This window comes from Cuculus canorus, chromosome 2, assembly GCF_017976375.1.
Source record: "Cuculus canorus isolate bCucCan1 chromosome 2, bCucCan1.pri, whole genome shotgun sequence".
In the NCBI taxonomy this organism is placed as follows: Eukaryota; Metazoa; Chordata; class Aves; order Cuculiformes; family Cuculidae; genus Cuculus; species Cuculus canorus.
In genome coordinates, this window is record NC_071402.1 from 120710232 (window position 1) to 120732038 (window position 21807).

Sequence of the window (21807 nt, forward strand, 5' to 3'; positions counted from 1 at the left end):
TTATTTTTATTTTTAATCAGTCCCTAAATGAAGTGCCTCAGATACTGCTGCTTCCTTTATTAATGTTTGGTTTGGGGACTTCATAATTACGTTTAGCAGCTTCTGTGGGCCAGCAGATTCCTAGGCAAAATGACCCGGCAGGCTGCCGAGGCCATTTCCACTGCTTTTGGAGCGTTGTGTCAGGAGAGAATGGCTGTTATTTGGATGGAGAACCTGGATGAAACAAGACAAGGCATCGTGCTCCTGTCCTCTTTGGCTTGACTCACAGACAGCACTGTTTCCTAAAGGTCTTGGCCTGTTCCTTAATAGCACTTGGGGTAGTTATAGGCACAAAGGAAGCACTTGTCCTCAGCCACTTTTCCCATCTGCAGTCATTCATTTTCAGATCTGCCCAGAGATCAATCCAGCGCTGGCAGCAGAGATAAGAGGGGACCCTGCTGCTGAGCTTCAGAGATTACAGCATCCAGGCATGCTCTGAGGGACAGTGCAGAGCCACAGGAGGGTGCTGTATTTTTGAGCATCCCTTGGTACAGGCAGCCTAGAAACACTATCACAGTCGGTTTGCTCCAGTCTCTGCAAAGAGCTGGTGGACACCAGCACACAGATGTGGTTAGGGAACGATTCCTCCTTTCTACAGCGACTGGGAACATGCAAAGCAACACACAAAACAAGGCTAGTGCCAAAAAATATTACTGATACACATTGGTAAGAGAAAACTCTACTTCCCTTGCTAGCTCTCCAGACACAGCCTCCTCTCTGGCACTACCCTGCTCCAAATGGGGAGGCGATAGAAGGGATTTTAGCAGAAACCTCTCTTACTAAGAGGCATTGGTCCTGCAGACACAGGAGTGACTAGCAGATAATGGGATTCAGTTCTTAGAGAGCTGCATCTCTATGGCTATAAATACATATCATATTTAAAAATTCTTCACGTGAGTATTTGTGAAATCAAGAAAAACAGCTGTACAATGCTCATATTTAGACTCATTGAGGAATATGCTTTCATTTGGTAGAACATTTAACTGTTTCCTGACACTTGGGCTTAAGCTGCCCCTAAAATTGGCTCAGGCTGCCACAAAACAACAGCTTAAACCAATTTAATTGCTGTCTGCTACAATCCCACCCACCTTCCCACCCCTGGTTGCACATTGCCTGTCTCCTTTCTTATGCCAGCTCTCATGCTCATCTAACCCTGATCTGAGCCAATTGGGAATGCAAACCAGACACACACTCCGAACACCCGAAAGCCCATCCTTTTCCTCCCAATTTAGCACACTAAAGGGATCCATCGCCTGGGCAGATGCACGCTATAGCTAGTGTAAAGAAAGGGGAGGAATTGCTCAGTTGAGGCAGGGTGGGAGTATGAGCTTCAGCAGGGAATTAAAAAGTCTGACAGATCATAGCTGTGGTCCTGCTCCCTCCATTTAATACCTGAATTATTCCAAGCCTAACCTGATTCTCCTCCCTCCATACACAGACACAGACACAGAGACACACACACTGACACACTTGGTTTCAGCAAGGTCAGTAAATTGAATCAGCTCAGCAAGAGTCCTTACCAACGTGGAAATGCATGACTGGAGGTGAGAAGGGGAGCCATTAGATCAGCTAAGTGGTGTTGTCAAGCCGCATCCTCAGGCTTTGCATGCATTTGAGTCTCTGTTATCCTTAGGTCCGGGCTACAGAATTCGAGACAAAGCTTCACACTGAAGAGAGGAAGGCACCCACTGCAGCCAGGAGCTGAGCAACAACCACACTTCCCTGCACAGGCTTCAGCAACCTTTGCTACTCCTCCTTGTAGCGCCTGTACTGGTTATTCTAGTAGCCCCATTTAAGACGAGGATACCAAGGATTAAATCAGATCTTTCAGAAGAAGTTGTAGGTCAATTTAAAGGAAATTCAAAGACACTGAAGTAACCAGAACCTGATAAAAATAAATAGGGGGCAAGGGAAAGCCTTACAGCAGGAAGACAACTGAGATATCCAACAGGTTACCCTTCCCTCAGTGTCAATTTACCAGTATTTTTGTGACATAGACAGACTCTTAAATATGAGCATAAGTGCTCATCTGTAGTGAAGTTTTCTGCATACATTATGTAGCACTGTCTCTTCCACACTTCATATATAGCTGTCTGTACCTATAAATAGAAATGATGCCTCATGTGAATTATCATATATTACAACCTCTGACAATGTGGTAAAAGAGAGGAAATGAGCAAAGGAAGTGGTGTGCTCTGCCAGAGCTTACAAACTTCGCAGGGTCCTGGTAACTCAGCTCCAGGCAAACCAGTGCTGTGAAATAGTTCAAAAACATGTGGAAAAGCAAAATGATTATCAAAAATACAGTAAACCAATGGGTTTGTTGCCTGACACAACAAAAGATCAAGTGCCCTTGTGGAGACGCTAAAAGACCAAAAAGAAATCTGGCATTCTTAAAACCAGAGTATTGCACAAAGAGGCATGGAAAAAGTAGGGAGAAGCAGAACAAACAGGTCAGAGCAGGTCTGCTGGGCAGCACTGGGAAGAAGATGACAGACAGAGGATTCCTGCAACACTGAGGCCAATGCCAGAGTTGAGCCCCAACTCTCTGCAGGAGACAGGCAGTCAGGGCTAGAGATGCTGATGTCTTTCCATTTTCAGAATATGTCACCTTTGCATTAGTTATTTGTTCCATTTTTTTTTGCTTCAGAAAAGAAAAAAAATCATCTTCATTCTCACACATTTTATGAACTGATGAAATATCTTCACAACTTGTTCTCATCAGGTTTTTTTTGTTTTTTTTTGTTTAGTATTTCAGCCTGACCACTGTGGCTATGGGGCTAATGAGCTGTGACTGGCACTACAATTAAAGATAGATTTGATGGCATTCTAGCAGACAAAAAGTGTTTTAATTAAACTGAAAGAAAACTGTTGTTTATCATAGAGTGAGCCAGAAGCCCATACTGAATAGACAAAAGTAAGCCTTTTGATAGGAAAAATCAGTGCCATGTCTAAGGGACAGGAAAATTGAGGTTTAATTCTTGGCTTTAGCAGATTTCCCACAGAGTCTGTTACTTTGGGCCAAGACCATGTTTTGGCTTGCCTTTTGGAAGACAGACGGCTCAGTCTCAGCCTCTCAGGAGCTTGCTTGCTATTTTCATTAGAAAGGTTTGAGCAGTACAAAGGAAGCTCCACACTGCTTAGCATCAGGGCCACTTTCTAGTTCTCGCTGCAACTTGATTTTCAGTTATGAAAAGGCCAACCTAGGTGTGAGCTAGCCAGAGTTACATGGAAAACTACAAGAACTAGTTGCCTATCTTACCCTGTTAGGGCTCAAATAAATAGCAAAACCTGCTTTGACTTCACCAAGAGTAAAGTTAAAGCCTCCAAGTTTGGTATGTTAGTCGACTTCAGTTAATTCTCATAAGCTTTGGAAGTAGTACGAATTTCAGCAATGCCTGATTCAATGTGTTGGTAAAAGCCCATGATATTTTTGAGTATCATCTTTGAAATATCTTGGGATCATCAGACAGGCAGGAGACTTACACAAGATGGGTCCCAGTTAATGATTATCTTTCATAATTTTTGTGGTATGGGATTAAAGTTTGTTCAGCTGTATTGTTTTCTGCAGATAAGAAAGACTAGGGTTTTGTAAATAATAGTGCAATTTATTAGCATGACTTTTCAATGGGGAACTGGGAACTTAAGTAAATTAAAAAGTTCCAAGCCAGCAGTTTGGACTTGATGAGCCAATAACTGAGTGGAGAAAGGGAGGAGAACAGGAAGGGAACAGGCAAGCTTGGCAGGTAGTTTTTTGGGTGACTACCACCAGGCACCCTTAAAGATCCCCTCGGAGCATGCACAGAACATGAAAGGATTGATTTGGCATTCATTATAATTACATGTAAATATGTGATTAGATGCTTGATGAATAATGTATGGTTTTGTGTAACTTTGGGTACAAATGAAGGCTACAAACCCCTTGAGGTGTGCTTGATTTGAGGGAAACCTCCGAGCACCCAAGATTTGCACAAAACTGAGTAAAACAATGTCTCTCTTAGTGATGTAATTATTGACTTCTTGCACACTGGGTAATGGATCAGACTTTTCAGACAACAAACGTGGAAGCAGCATATGGAGAGAGAAAGAATGGTAATGAATCAGTTCCTCAAAGACAGAAATATTACATATAGGTGTTTCAAGGCCGAGTAGACAGCATCCCCTATTGAAGCCATGATACACTTCTCAATTTAATACTATATCATCACTTGCTTCACTTTGTCAGCTTTTACTGCTTAGTCTGAAAGATGTCACTGGATGCCACAAGTTCATCAAGAAGATGATTTTTCTGGTTTTACCCAAAGGGTTTCATTCTATTTTAGCCCTGTCAGAAAAAAAAAGAAAATGAAAAATATCTTTAATATTAATAATATATACACCTCCACGGCTGTGATGGTATACTTTATTTTCTGGAGTCAAATAAAACAAATAAGTATTACCTGTATAAAAATCAGAAAGCTAAACTTGTCACAGGACTGACTGTGTAGCCCACCTGTTAACGAGTTAATCACCAATGGGGGTGGGGGGAGGAGGAAGTGTAGGAGGCAGAGGCTCATTTACACAAGAGCTGAAGTTGATTCAAGGCCACCTTTATCTCCCAATGGTCATCTCTCTTTTAGTTCAGATTTAAAAGCTGTGGCACTTTACTGATCTCTCACCCGTTCTGGGTATGTCCTTTAAGCTGTACCAAATCCCTTCCATTTACCATCAGCTTTCACCTGAAACAGAAAATACATCCTATGATTTTATTAGCTGTCATCTAAGAGCTAAGGCACCTCCTGAGGCTCTGGTTACTGGAACAAAACAGCTGTTTATTTTGCAGAAAGGCTCATAACACAAAAAGATTCATAACCCCTTCTTTTTTTTTTAACCCTTTCCACCACAAACGAGGTCAGAAGCACTGGTGCCCACAGTAAATCATCTCCCAGATAAATGTGGGACGAGGCCAAGAGTGGGATGAAGCTGAGAGTGGGGCAAACCTGGCTACCCTGGTGTGGCCACCTCCCAGCAGGAAGACATCCCCCCAGCAGCTGGGCAGCTGCAGCATCTCCCGAGCAGCAAAAGGCATCATCCCTGCTTCAGCACAATGCTCTCTCTACAAGCCCACAACCACTGGTGACAGTGTTGCCTAAATACGCAGCAAGAACACATGGTTTTAATTGGAGCCAACTTGGGAAGTACGAGTACACATTTTAGCTCAGAGAGACAGTCTAAAGAAAGAGAGAAAGAAGAATAAATAAGAGCTTTTTACAGCCAAATATTCCAATAAATAGAAAGGGCCATTAGGCAGCTTTCCTTAACCTCAAGCGAAAGTCCTAATTACCCTGGCTCTAACTGTTGCTCCAGCACTCAAAACCTTAGGTAGTCTCCTATGCCTGACTGGCCAGCACATGACACCTTGTCCTCTACCTTCTGCCCCTCCAGCTCCCACCTTGGGGACTTCCCACAGTGGCCATCAGCCTTTGAGGATGGACCACTGAAAATGCCTTCAGCTTGCTACTCCACTGCCAAGTTCCTTCCTCCTGGTAGTCCTCCTCAGCAGTCCAGAGCCAGGCTGAACACAACTCATTGGAAATCAAAACCTCTTTTTTGCTTATGCTACTAATGACACCTCAGATTACTAGCACTTAATTGAATTTACCTTTCAGTATGCTTTTTACATTTTGTTTTTCTGTCAGCTGAGGCAATAAAAATCAATTCCTGTAGGGAATTTAATTTAGGTTTAAGCGGTGTTTTATATTCAGATTTTTCAATGCTGCAACATTTGAGTGAAAAATCTGTGGATGACTATTTATAGGTACTTCTGTGAAATTAAAGCAGACCCATACTGAGGGCAGGCACTTCAATAAGTAAAACACTTTAAAAGCAAATAAGTATGAAGGGACAACAATATTCTCGAGAAAAATTATTTGGCCAACTGCAGAAGATTCATTAGAGAGATTTCATAGACATGCAAGAAATACAGTTACATGTATAAATATTGGGAGGATTTGTGACACAGACAAATCATTATTTAACTGTTTTTTTTTCAGCTGGGTTTTACATTACATCTGATACAAAATACTGTGGTAATCTTCCCCTCGGGCAAAACTGTCTACCATATAAAAGATCTTGATTCTGAAAAAAAAATCTCCATGTGCTCAGTTTTGTGGATCAAGGACAGTCGTGAAGATCTACAAACTGTGTATAAGTCATAGTGCATGAATTTAACATTTAATAGAACAGATCAGTTGGCACCCTGCATAGCCCTCTCGGAGGGAAAGTGGAGCAGTGTGAGAGCCGCTGTGGGGACTAAGTGAAAACAGTTCAGCCATGAGCTAGCACCTTACCATTTCTCTGGAGAATTATTGTCTTTAATATATTTTACTTCTCCCAGAGGATTTAATAAAGATTTTTTTTTACTTGCTGATAGGCTTTTGTGCTTTCTGGGAGCAGGAACGTTTATTTGGAGGACAAGTATTTAGCATTAAGAAGTTCAGCATGGGGAGTGATTTTACTTCAGCAGCTTTAAATACTTGTAATAATTTTAATAATTCTAATTAGGCTATGTAATAATGTGTGTGAATTAGTTCTCTATAAACAATTAATATTTTAATTGGGTCATCCTCTTGTCCCCCCCTTCCTCCATCTGTTGGAACAAGGTAAGTCCATATATTTCAGGGTTGTGGGCTGTGATCCAGTGGAATTGGCTTGTTCTTGTTTTGCCAAGGTGCAGTGCAACACTAGACAGGGAAAAGGTGTTCTCTACTTTGGGATATTAATTTAGGACTGCAAGGTGACATTTTCATCCTTAATTCACTCATTTGGGTAAGTTTACTTCTATCTACACAAAGTTTCTGCTGACATTTCCCTCCTCTTTTATTTTGCTACTCTACCAGTACCCGTTAGCGTTGGGGGTGTGTGTCTAAAGCAGCCAAGTGTATATGTATATGTATATGTATATGTATATGTATATGTATATGTATATGTATATGTATATGTATATGTATAATATTTAAACTCAGCCACTCTGATCTGGCCCTCTGTACTGTCTCTCCTCTGACATTGCTCTGCTTATAAGTCCTGGAGGCAGAGGTGGGATGGAGAATGGCCTGGGTTGAGCGTCACAGGCCTGCAGCAATACGTGCCGCGTTACTTTTCAAAATACAGTTGTTCATTGGCTTGATATAACCAAAGAAAAGGCAGGGTATGTCCTCCACAAATAAGGTCCAGCTGTTGGGGTGTCACGTTGCCTTAGCTCACACTGGTGCTGTCATTGCACACATTGGGCAGGCTCTGGAGGGGAGAAACTTCCTGCTTCCCAGTATTTTTCTTGCTACTGATTACATCTCCCCAACTTCTCCAAAAAGTCACCTTTAGACCCGCAGGCAGGCTCCCACGCTCAGCATGCTGGGCTCCTTGGGACATGGCATGGAGGAAGCAGAGTGGGTGGGAAGAAGAGAGGAAAGGATGTGTGCACAGAGAGAGTGTGTTTTGTTTTTAAAGACATGAGAACCCTTCACACCAAAAAAAAACCACAAATGGTTCCTTAACATTGCACCTCAAGGCCTGTGATTGCTTAAGCTGTGCCATGAACATTAAGGGCTGCTGCTAGGGTGGAGGGATGATAGTCCTGTCCTTGCTTGATGATCTGTTGTACAGGAGAGCATTATCTACTGGCAGTTTTGGCTCTACACATGGCTTCTGAATTCTAGAACAATCCTTTTTGTTCTGTGTTAGGTTGAATCTGAACACACCAGAGATGTGGTGGTACCACACGGGGGTCTGAGTGTTGGCAGGAGGGCTGGAAGCAAGTAGAGGGGAGGCTGCGGAGGAGGGCTGGCCCCCTCAGCCCCTTGGGAGCAGGAGTTTCTGCAGGACGACAAGTTTCTGTTGGGGACTCTGCCCAGGGCACTCTGTAAACTGGATTTAAAGCAGGCAGTGGATGCCTCAGCTGGAGAAGGAGAACAGCATGACCTGGCCAGGCACAACCCTGTGTCCTCCTCCCATTGGTTATGTTTCATTGCAGTGTTGGCAGAACTGCTGTCCAATTTTGCTGGGCGGATGCAAGCCCAACAGTGCCTGATGAGTGGCATTACGAGGAGGAGACAGAAGCCTTGTAACCGGGGATTGCAGGGGTTGTCCTTGTGGGACCAGGAGTAAGGAAGAAGTCACAACTCCCTTGGCTTTGCCATTTAACACGCTGACTTCCCAACACTACCTGTTCCCATGCACAACCAGGAGCTGGGCACCTAGTGAGACCCATGTGAAGCTGTCGGATCTGGATGAGGTGCAGCAGCATGTTTGCTCAAACAGTTTAGCGTCCTGCAGCTAGCACAGTTCATTTTGACCTAAGGGGGATGCTGCAGTATGTATACATTGCTGGAGGAAATTTATTGTGCGTGAGTGCAGTGTCTATTTCTGTAATTATTTTTCTTTTCATTTCTTCTTGGGGTGTGACTGCATCTCTTGTCCTTCTGCCTCCATAGTTTCAGTGCCACTCTGAAAATTAGAGAGTCATTATGCCCAGCAGCTCCATCGGGCACATTAGCAGGGCTCAAGTGACTACTGTTATTTTTTTGCTTGCAGACTTTGCTTGATCTTTTATACAAATCAAAAGAAAAAAGTTAAAAATGGGAATGTTTTTATAAGACAAGTAAGTCCACACAGTGTTACACTACACAAGTAATTATTTTTTTCGACTTGAAACCTGTTGATTAAAGTTATTCAAATCTGTATTTATTTTAAATAGATAAAATGGCAAATGTACACAGTAATGAAACATTGTATTTCGTGATGTATATTATGAAATAGAAGAGAATAAGATTATTTCTGTAAGCCTATCAATTATTAAATTATCATAAAGATGTATGTACATAAATACTTCTGTGAGCCTTTCTGATTAGATTACCTTGATATGACAGAGCACGTTTTTATTACTCTTTGATGCTTTGCAATAAGGTTTTAAATTCTAAGTAGATTTCAGGAAGATGTTCTTTTAAAACTGCAGCAACAGATTAGTGGGTAGATAACACATAATGAAGAAGAACAGGAAACAGGAAAGACTTTTTAATACACAGTTATTTTCCTGTGTAAAAGATGATGAAGTTCCCACTGCACACAGATTTTCTTGGAAAGCTTCATTCTATTTGTGAGTTGCATAACATTCAGGGCATTTATTACAAACTATTTTGCTGCTACTTACAATATTCCTAGAAGATCAATAGAGAGTGTTATTGTGAATTTTGAGACCAGGAGATCTGCAGAGAGTATTTGTGCCTTAGTGTGAGTGTTAAGTACCAAGAGACGTAACTGCTCTTTCACATAAAAGAGAATAAAACAGGTTTCCATTCCTTGTTTGGAAAAGATGGCAGCAATATCAGGTGGTGGGGTGGGCTTTCCCTTGCTCGGCTCAGTGTGATAAGACAGCGATGGACTGCAAGGAGCCTGGAGCAGAGGTGAATTTGGTGTTTGGTTTGTTGCTGGATTTAGGAAGGGGTTTGGGTCCCTGAAGCCTGAGTGATGAAGCAGATTTAGGAAATGCAGAGCAGCAGAGAAGGAGCAGGGATGAAGGTGGCAAGTGGCCCAAAGGAAGAAAGGAACAGGATTTTTCAAGATCCTTGGTGTTGAGGAATTGATAGAGAAAGGCTCTTATCATGGAGATGTGTCCAAGAAATGTAAATCGGAAGAGTCTGAAGATGGGCAAGAGCACAGTTAAGCTCTGCTACAACCAAGGTGTTTCCAAGGCACTGTCTTTCCACGGTTTATGACAGGCGGAGAACGGAGCAGGGCTGTATTGAAATCTGTGGGGTAGGAGCTCCATTCCGGTGAAGAGACTCCATTCAGGGCTTACAAAGGGTATGAGTCAACTGCAAAGGAAGGAGGCATTTCACAGAAACTGAAGTGTGACCCTTTGTTTTTCCTAACCCCAAGGTCCTCAGCGACACAAAAGGGGATCCCAGTACTGATTCTGCAGCAACAAATGCCTGTTGTGAATGAGTGTATTTGAGAAGCAGTGACAATAATGAATGACCCGAGGTGCTTGTTGCCAGCCCTTGTTTCCCAAGGGACTGCCAAGGGGGGAGCCCTGCGTGAAGCCCGTCAGGAGTGGAGTACATGAGGGTGCTGGGAAGCTCTTCCCAGTGAAAGTGTTTCCCTAGAAATACATGATCTGACTATTCACAGATACTATTGGGACACCTGAACAGTGTTGTTTGTTTGTTTGATTCAGTTCTGCAAAAATTATAGAAAAATTATAGAAATAAATTCAGCTTTTACTTAGCCATTACACTGGGATTATTTTAATTTAGGACTTGCAAAGGATGTGGATGGCTTGGTATCCTTGTCTTTATTTCAACCTTCCATTAGCCCATGACTACTTTCTTTCATAATCGAAGCAGACAGGAAAGGCATGTTTTACTTTGCCCTTTTCATTGTTCCAAAGTCCTGTGGGTCCTTATTAAAGTTCAAGATGGATTTAGGGTGCAGAATGATGGATTTAAAAGTATCATAAAACTCTTCCCGGTAAATAGTAGTCCCCAAATATATTCCAGTTGTGACCTGAGCGAGGCTGCTGGAAGCTTCCCAAGCAGCCATGCGTTGGCTCTGCAGATCGTTTGAGCTGAGGAAATGCATTTGCATATGGATGTCATGCTAAGGAGGCAGGGCAGCCCGGATTTCATTATTGCTAATGACATGTGTGGGAGAAGTGATTTAGTTTACAGCCAGTGCCAGGTGTGGCACAATGAGTAAGTACTTAATTCATACAAAGCTCTTTCTTGCTTCTAAGACCTAAAAATCAAGGGATTTCAAGTAGCTCCGGGAGGCTCAGTGTTACATGACATGGTCTCGATAGCATCCTTGTTGAGGTGAGGGAAAAGGGAAGAAGGAAGCTACAAGATTGATGTCATAGCATTGATGTCATGGAGGGAAAGATAGGAGGAGAAATAAAAGGGAATGGAAAGAAGAAAAGAAAAAGCAACTGAGGATGGAAAACCAGCAGGCAGAGCTGGCTCTGCAGGAATTGTGGCTGCCAAGGCAGGAGAGTTGGACTTTAGAGGTACCAGAATTTTTACTCCTTGTTTTAGTCTACCCAACTCAAAATGCGGGCAAGAGCATTTTTTTCTTCAGACAAGAGAAGTTTCTGAGAACTGGAAGGGAGAAAAGGGACCCCAGGATAACACTGGAGATGGAGTCACTGGGAGCTGCTGCACTGTTTGAATCATCTCATGGCACCTTTGTACCCCAGCAGAGCAGCCTTTGCTTTTTCCTGCTGCAGTAGGCACTGCCTCAGGCAAAGGGGAGAAGAGGAGCCTGAGGGCACATGCTGGGCATGGTCTTCAGGGGACAAAAGAATTACTGTGCTCAGGCAACTTCAGGAGGAGCTAAATGAACTGGGAGCAGTATCTTGGGTGGCCTCTCAGCTTCAAGTAATGAATCAGTCAGGCAGAAGAAAGCAGCCAGAAGGAAGGAAAGGGTGAATGAGAAGGAGGAATTAAGTCAGAGGGATTAATGCCTGAGATAAGACAGCCAGAGCAGAGGGAGCGTGCTGTAACAGCATGCTAAAGGAGAAGCTCAGGGCACGCACTGCACTCAGAGCGTGCATTAGGCCAGAACTTAAAAGGTTGAGAGGCCCTTGAAGAGGGGCCCAATTTGGGGGTTTATGGTGCTCAGGGTCTCTGGTCTTTTATACTTACACAGTATCATTGCGCAGGGTAGCACGAAGAAGGGCTGTGAGGAGTTGCCTGTTATTTGGGCATGGGTAGAACTGTGTATCCATCTGCAGCTCACAATATGAAAACCTTAAGAAAGATCTTAGAAGAGGAATTATTCCTGCCTTATTCATGGCACAGCATCTGGTTTTAATGGATTTTAACTGTTTGTCTGCAATCACCCACAACACATGTAATCAAAAGGATTATGAGCTGCTAAAACTCACTCCTGGAGCAGCCTGGAAATGCTGTCTCTGGAAATGTTAGAGTTTTGGGTACCTTGATATAAGCTATGTTGTTCTGTAATTTTCTGGAGAGCTGGTGAGTTGGACAAGGAGTGTAAAGTCTACTTCAGTAATTACTGAATGACTAAATACAGCTTGGAGAGTTCCTTGATATATGCTATGTTGTTCTGTAACTTTCTGGAGAGCTGGTGAGTTGGACAAGGAGTGTAAAGTCTACTTCAGTAATTACTGAATGACTAAATACAGTTTGGAGAGTTCCCTGACTTCTGCTTCATCTGAGATGAAGTCAAAGGGTACGGGGCACTGAAATTTAGCAGGGGTTACAGGAAATGAAATGTTATTTAATTGATATGGAAGTTGAATTCAGAAAAGTTCCGAGATGTCTTTAAAGAATGTAATCCAGTTTTAGCATTTCTGTGTCCATGAGAAACACTGTGATTTGTTGAAGTGATGCTCTTTGTATGCTGTTTTAGGACAACTGTATGCAATTTAATATATTTTACTATGTTTGAATCATCTGAACGATCTTCATACTCAGTTGCAGGAGGGCAGCATGTGGACTTCACCACCGAGAAGTTAGAAAGCTGATTTCGCATTAAAGAGGAAGGGAGACTCAACTAAATTTGCAGAGGATCTGAAGAGCAAAGGTGGGACAGAATACTGTACAACATTTTCTAGATGTAGGAAAAAGAAGAAAAAGAGAGCATGCCAAAACATTATTGTTCAGTGGGGCTCTGCTGGCAGATTGAATTCTGTTGGGCATGGATCATTTCTCCTCTGTGACAACAGCAGGTTTCTAATAACGCTTCATATTTCCCAGGTTTAGCAGATGAAGAATAAAGAATTACTTGGGAGGCAAACAAAGCAGATTTGCAAATAGAGGAGAATGTTTTATGGCCAGACTTGCAAACAATTGGCTTCTGCAGACACCAGAAGACTTTGCATCTGTTTCAATCAGTGTGGGTTGATCCCTTCTGATTATTTCTTTGAGATCCCTGTGCCTCTTAAGGCAGTAGTTTTATATTATCTAGGACAAAGCCACTGTTCAGCTTCACACAGAGGGCAACTCACCTGCAAATTCAAACTGCACAGCTTTTGATCAGTAAGGAGGGCAAGCAAGAGCTGATAAATTAAGAATAGACATTTATTAAGACTTCTATGACTCTCCTTCCAAGGTATCTCTGCTGTCTTGCACTTACATCTTAATTAGAGATACAATACGCTCTTCTGTTTATATATTTTGGAAAAAAAAATGATGATAAGAATTAAAGACTTCTTTCTCAAGCAGGTTTAAAAAGTACCTGGGAAATTTCTGCATTCTGCTCAGCTGAGCATAAATAAAGGCTGCAGAGTCACAGACACTTAAAGTAATTCATAAGAAATCTGAAATTGTCCACTAATTGCTGTCTCGGGGGATACAAGTCTTTTATGGTAGGAATCTTCAGCAGATGGGATAAGAGGAGAAGTAATGAAGTTACTCAGCTGGGCAAGATGCAGTTGTTCTTTTTAGTCCTTTTTATCCCTTTGTTGTATTTTTACAGCAGGAAGGTTCCCTTCAGACACGGAGGTACTTCATGGCAAGTTGTATGTTGGAAGCAACTTCCAAGGGAAGAACATGTAACAGTTGTTCTGAGAAGGTGTTGTAGATCACAGAAGTCTGGGGTTTGGATTTTGTTTTATTTTTAAAGTATTATTATTCTTTCACATCTGTATTTAGGATCTGTTGGCCTCAAAATGTTGCATGTCCAGGCTTGTAAAATGTTGGCTTCTGCAGACACCAAAAGACCTTCCGTTTGCTTTGATCAAAGGAGATCGATTATTTCTTTGTGATCCCTGTGGTTCTTGGGGCAGTAGTTATACCCTACCTACAACAAAGTCAATGTTAGTTACATCCCACCTACCGTAAGGTCAATGTTAGTCATATCCTACCTACAACAAAGTCAACGTCCAGCTTCTTCTATTACAGAGTACAACTAACCAGTAGATTCAAGCTGTATGTCTGTTCAGTTATTAGCAAGTGATCGAGAGAAGAACAAAGCCTCCTAGAAATGCTGAGCAGTGCAGTGGTTGGCATGGAGGCCCTATGGTGTCACCTTGCCTGCTTTAGTTTTCATGACGCTTGGTTCGGTTGGAGTGTAATGGGATTGGGCCTCCCTGTATCTTTATACCATCCCTGTGTAATGTATCTTGTTTAAGATAAGACCTTCTCTAAAGGTAAAAGGAAAGGAGAGAGGGGAGAGGGCAGACAAGCACTGTATATAACATCCATAACATTTAATTACATGAGACAGGGATTTTCCAATATGCCTTGCAACACAAAGAACATTTAGATATCAGCATCACAGTATATATTTTCTAAATCGCAACACCCACACAGTTCCTTAGCCAAGTCAAAGTTTTCCTCCTGTGGCTGCATACTCTAAAATTAGCCTGAAGGTCAAATCTGAATAGAAATACCCTTGCCATTGAACGTGCTGGGAATGACTGGTGCAATGGGCTCAATTTTCACATTGAAAACCTCCATTTATTTTTTTAACTAACAGTTGGTTTTACAATTAAAGAGCCTGGAGAAAGGCAAAATGAGGCCTGCTGTATAAAATCATCATCAATATTCTGCTTTCACTGCAAGGCTATTTTTATAGCCAACTATTTTAAATGTAACAAGATGGATATAGTGAAGCCATAGTACAAAAGATGCAGCAAGAGGCTTCAGAATAGCTGAGCTGAGCACTGGCATGCAAAAGAAAGGCCTTAAAATTTGGAAGATGTTTGTATATGAAAGATAGACACAATGAAGAATTCTAAGTTAAGAAATGCATTATTGAGAAGAAATGAATACTTTTTGTCTAAAAATAGTTGCTTAACTTGCAGTTGTATTACACGAGGGCTATGCAGCCTATACTGCACAAATGCAAAAGCACCATCTTGCAATAATTGCATTTATCAGCCACAGTGTTTTATTGAGTGCTTTAATAATACAAGTGTACATCAACTGATCCACAGTCAAAAGTGGCAGGTCCCTAAGAAATTTACAAGCACTTTTTTTTTTAAGTAAATCAAAATACATATTAATTTGTTCAACGCAGTAGCCTTTTGTGTGGTAAACAGAAGGCTAGTGATAAACACAGTCTTAGTAATGCACAGTGATTCTTGATTTTAAGCTTTTATACAAAACTTGTTCCCAGTAGCATGCACCCACCATTAAAGACTTCAGTACAAAAAAATAACCCTAAACACTACATTTAAGTAGAAACGAGATATAATTCTGAATTTGTTTGTTTTCCCCAAAACCACATGAAAGAAAAAAACCCCCACACATTAATACAAAGCTTTGTGACAAAGCTCTATACTATTACAGATCCAACATTCTTTGCACTGATAACCAAAATTCCCTGTCTACATTTGAGGGAAACAACTTTCAAGTTAACAGAACAAAAAAAAAAAAACAAACCCAAACCGAATAAAAATAAAAATAAAACCAAAAAGAAAGTAAGGACAACCTTTTGTCACAAAATGTTTTAAAATTTAATAAAAAATAAGAATGAAGGGAAGGGCTATTGATGCACTTAGTGAATGTGCTTGCACAGGTCCAGCAAATCCTAGAGTAGGTTCCTATGTGGCATATCGCTTGGTCCACTGTCTGGCCATTCTGTCGTGCTCTGCTCTGTTAGTCATATACTGAGTGGCAATACTTCCAACCAGGGGGTCAGCTGAAAAGGAAACACAAACCGTGAAATACTCATCAGCCTTGGAAGGACGAAAAAGCTATTCCTAGATCTGGATTCATTTAGTTCTCTTAAGTTTAACTGTATGAACAAGGTGCCTACATATACTTGTCCCATTTTGAAACCACACATGCCTACAGGAAGAAAGGAAGAGGAAGATGGGGAAGAGTTGGCTGGCAATTAGCTACACATTCCTGGTAAACATATAACTAAAAGCACTTTCTAAAATTTTGCCCCATAAAAAAAAGTTACATAAAAAAAAGTTACAATAATTTTATTTTGTGGTAAATGTAGCTTTCAGGTGATAAGAATAAACATACAATGTCATTTATTTATAGTATTAGACACTCAGAAATACCTGTACTATCAACTAAGAAGAGGATGGACTCTAATTCTATTATCAGGTTAAATTATTTTAACACCTTTATTTTTTAAGCATAAAGAAAGATCAGGAATTAGGGCAGTCAGTACTATTTTCAAAGGAGCAATGGTTAAGTAAAAACTTTGGGAATAGGTTTAACTTATGGTAACTTTCTGAGCATTTATATGGCCAGAGTGCTGCATGATTTGGTCTTCTCAAGCTATTTCTGTATTTCCAAAACGAAGAAACAACCTGAAAAAGTATTTTTATATTAATCTGGATCTACAAATTGCTTCACAAATAATTAAACAAAAACAATCAGCCCTCTAAGAAAAATAAACCAAGATAAGACTTTCCCAGAACTGACTGTACGTCATCACCATTTTTCTCTCTCAGTTTAAAGCAGACAAAATGTATAGAGATTCTCCCTTTTTTGGGGGGACCCATACTCTTGATATGTCTCCGGCAACAGTAAATTTCCTGAGTTTGTACCACCACACTGTGCAAGTTCAGAAGCACTAATACCACGTTTGCTCCTGACTTAGGAGCAAACTTTTCTTATTAAAGCCAGTTAATAATTAGCTTTGTAGTTGACTGACGATGGTGCCATTGAATAATAAGACCCTCAGCTTCCGTAGTACAACCATAATCTGAATCTGGCATTTGCATCATTAACCCCCCAAATTCCTGGAATTAGATATCAGGGCTTCCACAGAGCACTGTAAATCTGGGCTTTTTTGTTTGTTGATTGATGACGAGAGTTTATGGTAGGAGAAAGAGGTTGGTTTAGCCAAAAGTCAATTGATTGGCTTACTGCTAACATTACTGAATATTACTGAATAATATTGAATTAAAAAAAATACTTTTCTGCTATGATTTGAATATTAAGTTTGCACCCACTAAATTAATAAGGCACATTACCACTGTGACTATGGTGTACTAATTCCCTGTAGCCTCAGACCTGCAAACACTTACTGCATATGCTTACCTGTAATATCTTAATATATCCACAGAGGTCACCAGGGTTTGGGCTTTGCTATTTTTACATGCATGAGTGGCAAAGAAGCATATCTGATCTAAGATCCATTTTAAAATTTTCAGAGTAGAAAGTACATCACCTTTAACTCCTCAGCCAAGGAGAAGAACTATATAGGGGATTACTGGAAGGATTTTGTTCTGTGCAAATAGGAGGCTAACAGTCTGTGGGTATTTAAGGAGTGCAAAGTTGTTCATGGCTGGAATGAGATTTGAGAAGCACTGTAGGGTAAATGGGGAACTCGGGAAACTGGAAAAGGGCAAAATTTCTCTCAGCAGAAAATTTAGGGAGCAGCCACAGGGAAACCTTGTCATAGTGTAATATAGCTCGGGGATGAGCCTGACAGCACTGCTATGAATTCCCACACCCTCCTTGGATCCGACCACCGTGTGAAGAAACATTTTCACAGATCCATGGAGAAAGACAGACTAAGGGTTGAACCTGAAAGGAATCCTTGGAGAAAAATTTGATGGATATGCTGATTTTCATGCAGCTGGGAAAGGTGAGGTTTGGCCTCTGAGGCATCTGGCTGTAATGGGTTGCAAGAATATCATGGCATTATCATCTGGAATGCGGTAAGTGCTTAATGAGGTTTAGTGTGTATTTAAAGTGCTGCTGCTAAGACCTTTATAAAACCTTATGTGAGTCAGTGAAAAGTGATGTGCTGTAGTAAAGTTTTACCCAGTTCAAATCTGAAAGTCTTTTATGTGTGGGATGAATGTTTCGGCGAAAATGTGTCTTTCACAATGAGAGCTGTAAATCACCTTCCTCGATCTATTGAAAGGGTAGTGAGGATCATATAATCCCCAGTCCTGGATGACAGATTACAATCTTTGGTTTCCTGGTGTGGATTTCCATTTCTATTTCCTTTTCGGATCAAGGAAGTATTTCAACAATGTACACCTTTGGAAGGATGTGGAAGGTCCAGACTCTTTGTCTTAAATCTTCCCAGTATAGGAGGGTTTCTGCTTTCTACTACATGGGGTGTGTGAATCAGTGAGAGGAGTTCTTGAGAAAAAAGTGGGGAAATAAGTTGAAGTCCAGTAATGTAGGGAACTGGGCTATTTAGTTGTCCATATGCTCATCCCTTTGTCTTTGCAGTGTTTGTTTGGCAGATAGGGAAAGCACGAAGGTGATGGCCTGCAAGATGCCTCAAGTCTACAGAGCTTTTGTTATAGGTGTGTAAATTCCTACAGAGAGAGTTCCCTGTAAATCACCTGTAATCTCAGAGTGCTTCCCTCAAGTCAGTGCCTCTCTCCATGGGTATCTGCCTGTCTGCAAAGCAGCACTGACGAAGCAAAGAGAGGTCCTTGGCTGCTGTAGCAGAAGCAGGACCAGCTGCACCCACAGCCAGCTGCTGAGCAGACACTACTAAAAGGTGTTCTAGGTAATAACAGTAGTAACATTGTTCTTTGCAATCTGTCAGTTTGGCTCTACTTTTTATTGGTCATAATATTGAATAAAAGAACAAACCCAGTTTGGCGAAGCCAAGTCCACTCCAAATGGGACTGCACCCAAATGAGCCAAACTTGCTCATTTGAGACCTCAAACTGAACAAACGGAACAAGCAGTTATTGCCAGAATGGCCCAGTTATTTCACATCCCCATCAGAGGGTCTGGAGGTGTGTTGGCATTATACGTAGTTATTTATGAGGATTTTAACAAGGACTCTTCAACAGGTGTTTGAAGAGCTGGCTTATTTTAGCAGTTCCTGTGAAGCTGTAAAACCATCAGGAGGCAGAACAGTTTTGTTTGGGAAGTAAGGACAGCTGGTGAGGAGGGAAATTTTAACTTCAGATCAGAGCGACCTGACCAGTGACAGACTGGGCAATTCAATGCAGCAGACCGCATTTGCACTGAGGGACATAAGAACAGCGTGTGAACTCCAGCACTGCAAATGGTCTCTTTTTGTGCCTGTACAAAGCCAAGCAACTTCTGTCCCTGGTGGAGGAGGGAGCCGGCCAGCAGGCCCAGAACATAGATCTCTCAACACTTAATGAGTCATGAATCACCATTGCTATGCAAAAAATGGAGATTATAAGATAAATTGAAGCACTTTAATTAAAACAATTAAAATATCTATTTCCCAAGATGCACAAGCCTCAGTTATAGTGTCTAAGTTCTACAATACACCAAATATAAGAAAAAAACAATCGTTCTCTAAACTAAGTAGTACATGGCTAAGCATGACCTGGTTTTCAGCCAGGTTGCACTAATTAAGGAGTATTGTGAAATCTCCATTAGCAGGGCCGAATATGTATTTAAAAAACAACTGCTGTGTATACAGTTTATTTAAAAGATAAAAAGGAATCTCAAAATTCCTAACAGTACTTTTCCTGTGTTTCCATTTCTCATTACCATAAAACTGTTCTTTATTTTCCATTTGTATATATCTGTGGTTTTATTCTCCATGTTAGAAATTTGTTTCCATAACTAGTAAACCACTTTAGCTTTTTTATTTTAGTTTTGTTTTAGAAGTAATGTGATTCATCAGTGAATCAAAGTTCATTTTAGAAATTCACTCCAAATGGGACTGCATCCAAATGACTATGAAAACTAGGGGATCAGAATATAAAGCTATGCCAGAAATGTGTTATGAGAACAACCTAGTGATAGAAATGAAATAAAACCACGATAAATAACGATAACACAACTCTGCAACTCCTGGCCTGGCATGAGGCATGTACTTGGGACATCTCAGATCACAAGATACACTGTGCCTACCTGGCTTGAGAGTCCAGGTGGCACCACCCACGCACAGGTCCTTCCCTGCTGCATAAGCACGCATGGACATCCCATCCTTCAGGGCACCCATGGCTGGAGAAGTTGGGACAAGGCAGAGCAATTGTGTGCTGCACTTGGCAGCACCAAAACCCAGGAGCAGTGTTACGAGTGGTGCTGGCTGCAATAGCCACGTGTGGGTTATTGAGGGAGTCACGCTGTGGTGCAAACTATCAGCTCACCAGAGACACTGCTGCAAATCTGTTGCACTGACCTGGAAATCTTTAAGGTCTCATAATTTACTGTTCCTCCTCCTAGGACACTTCTATAACCTTTAGCTCGTTTAAATTAAAAATGTAATCCAATACTCTGATTAGTTCCATGTAAAACTGAACCTACCAGGAATTTCAGCATCAAATTTCACTTTAGACGACAACACAACAGTAATAAAAATCTATTAAAAAGGCACCAAATTAAACAAGCATGGATAGAAGCTAAGGTTCAGCAATGTAGCTTACATGGAAAATACCAATCAAAAGAATGAAGTATGAAGAAAAGCTTCTGGATGATTTATAGGAAGACTGCAGCTGCTAAATCTCCCCTTACCTCAACATATGTAATCCTCATGTTATATTACAATTCATGAAATTACCCTGTAAAAAGCTGGGCAAGCTGGAGTTTGTCCCTGGTTTAAAAAGGGTTGGATGTGCTGCTCTACAATGCCTTGTCATCTTTTGCAGTCACTTAATATGACTGTTTAAGGAAGAACATTTGTATCTCATGTCTGTTGTAAGGCTAATCAAATTTACAGCCCAGTTCCAGGGAGTTAATGCTATTGGGGATTTGGATGAGCTGAGGTTTGGTCATTACAAAATTTCAGCGATGTTTAATGCTAGTTATACTGCTTTATAATTCAGAAGACAGACTATAATTCTTCTTTAAAAGTACTTTCCCCGCAAATAAATGAAAATATATTGCTATTCTGTATTTTTCTCCACTTGTATTTTTACAGCTATTTCTATGTCAGCAAATAACAATTTCAAAGTAGAGTTCATCCGGGCTTTTCAATGCTCTCTTTAAAAATACAGCAAACACACTCTAGTGAAATAAAAAATGCAGATAGTGTGTTTAACAGCTTGATTTCAATGTGCCTTTTCCATCAGCCACATGATACGCAATGAAATTCCAATTGTTAGTGCCAACATGGTTAGAGAGAGGCACATTTAGACTTAAAATGTACATTATGGGTGTTTGTATGCATTATGTGTATTTTTTATGAGCATTTATAAAGTAGAATTATATTTCTATTACAATATTTTACAGTTTTAACAGAGAACAGCTGATGGAGCCAGTTATTACATAATCACAAGTGGGTTCTCAGAAAGATTTCTGGAGCACCTTAAAAGGTGCTAACTAAAAGGACCTACAGCCTTATAAAAATCTCAGTTTCTCCAGCCAAATATTTACAAGGTACTTTCTTTTTTTCGTTCAGATTTAGCTTCAGCTCCATATTGAGGGGGAATTTGTAAGAGCTGGCCTCCAGCTAACGAAGCAGAATTAAACTGGAAGAATTTCCAAAAGTTAGATGCAACTTAAAAGGTCTTATTCCATCTTCTGAGCTATAAATACCACCTTTCTCATAGCTGTGACCGGCATCCCATTGAGAAGCTCTATGGAACTACCTGTTCTGAAGCATCAGTCACCAAAAATAAATCTCCTTTCCTTTCTTTGGACAGGCTGTGTGAAAGGCAGAACAAAATAAGTGCTTTTTTAGTTATTTGGACTTCACTTACACATTTAGAAGAGATTTTGGTTTATGGAATACTTTTTTTTTTTAGGCCTACCTCTCTTTCCAAATATTCTGCTGTATTGCTTTCTGAATGAAAAAAATGGGAGTGCTTGGGTTTTTTTAACTTTTTTTTTAGGAAAAGTCCAAGTGCTGCCTTGGAGTCATATCTTTATACAGCAGCACAGGCAATTAATTAAATCT

At 40.8% G+C, this 21807-nt stretch overlaps 1 protein-coding gene across 2 annotated transcripts in view; it reads right to left on the reverse strand.

The window, feature by feature from the left end:
* Nucleotides 1-8799: 8799 nt before the first annotated feature.
* The window catches only part of LOC104067569 (ubiquitin-conjugating enzyme E2 E2), a 222487-nt gene continuing 209479 nt past the window's right edge, over nt 8800-21807 (reverse strand). Inside the window, exon 7 of one of the 2 annotated variants that reach the window (XM_054060049.1) lies at nt 8800-15684. In XM_054060049.1, the coding sequence (XP_053916024.1) occupies nt 15646-15684 (39 nt within the window). In that variant the 3' untranslated portion in view covers nt 8800-15645. The remainder of the gene's footprint in view (nt 15685-21807) is intronic. The other variant, XM_054060050.1, reaches the window with a different exon arrangement.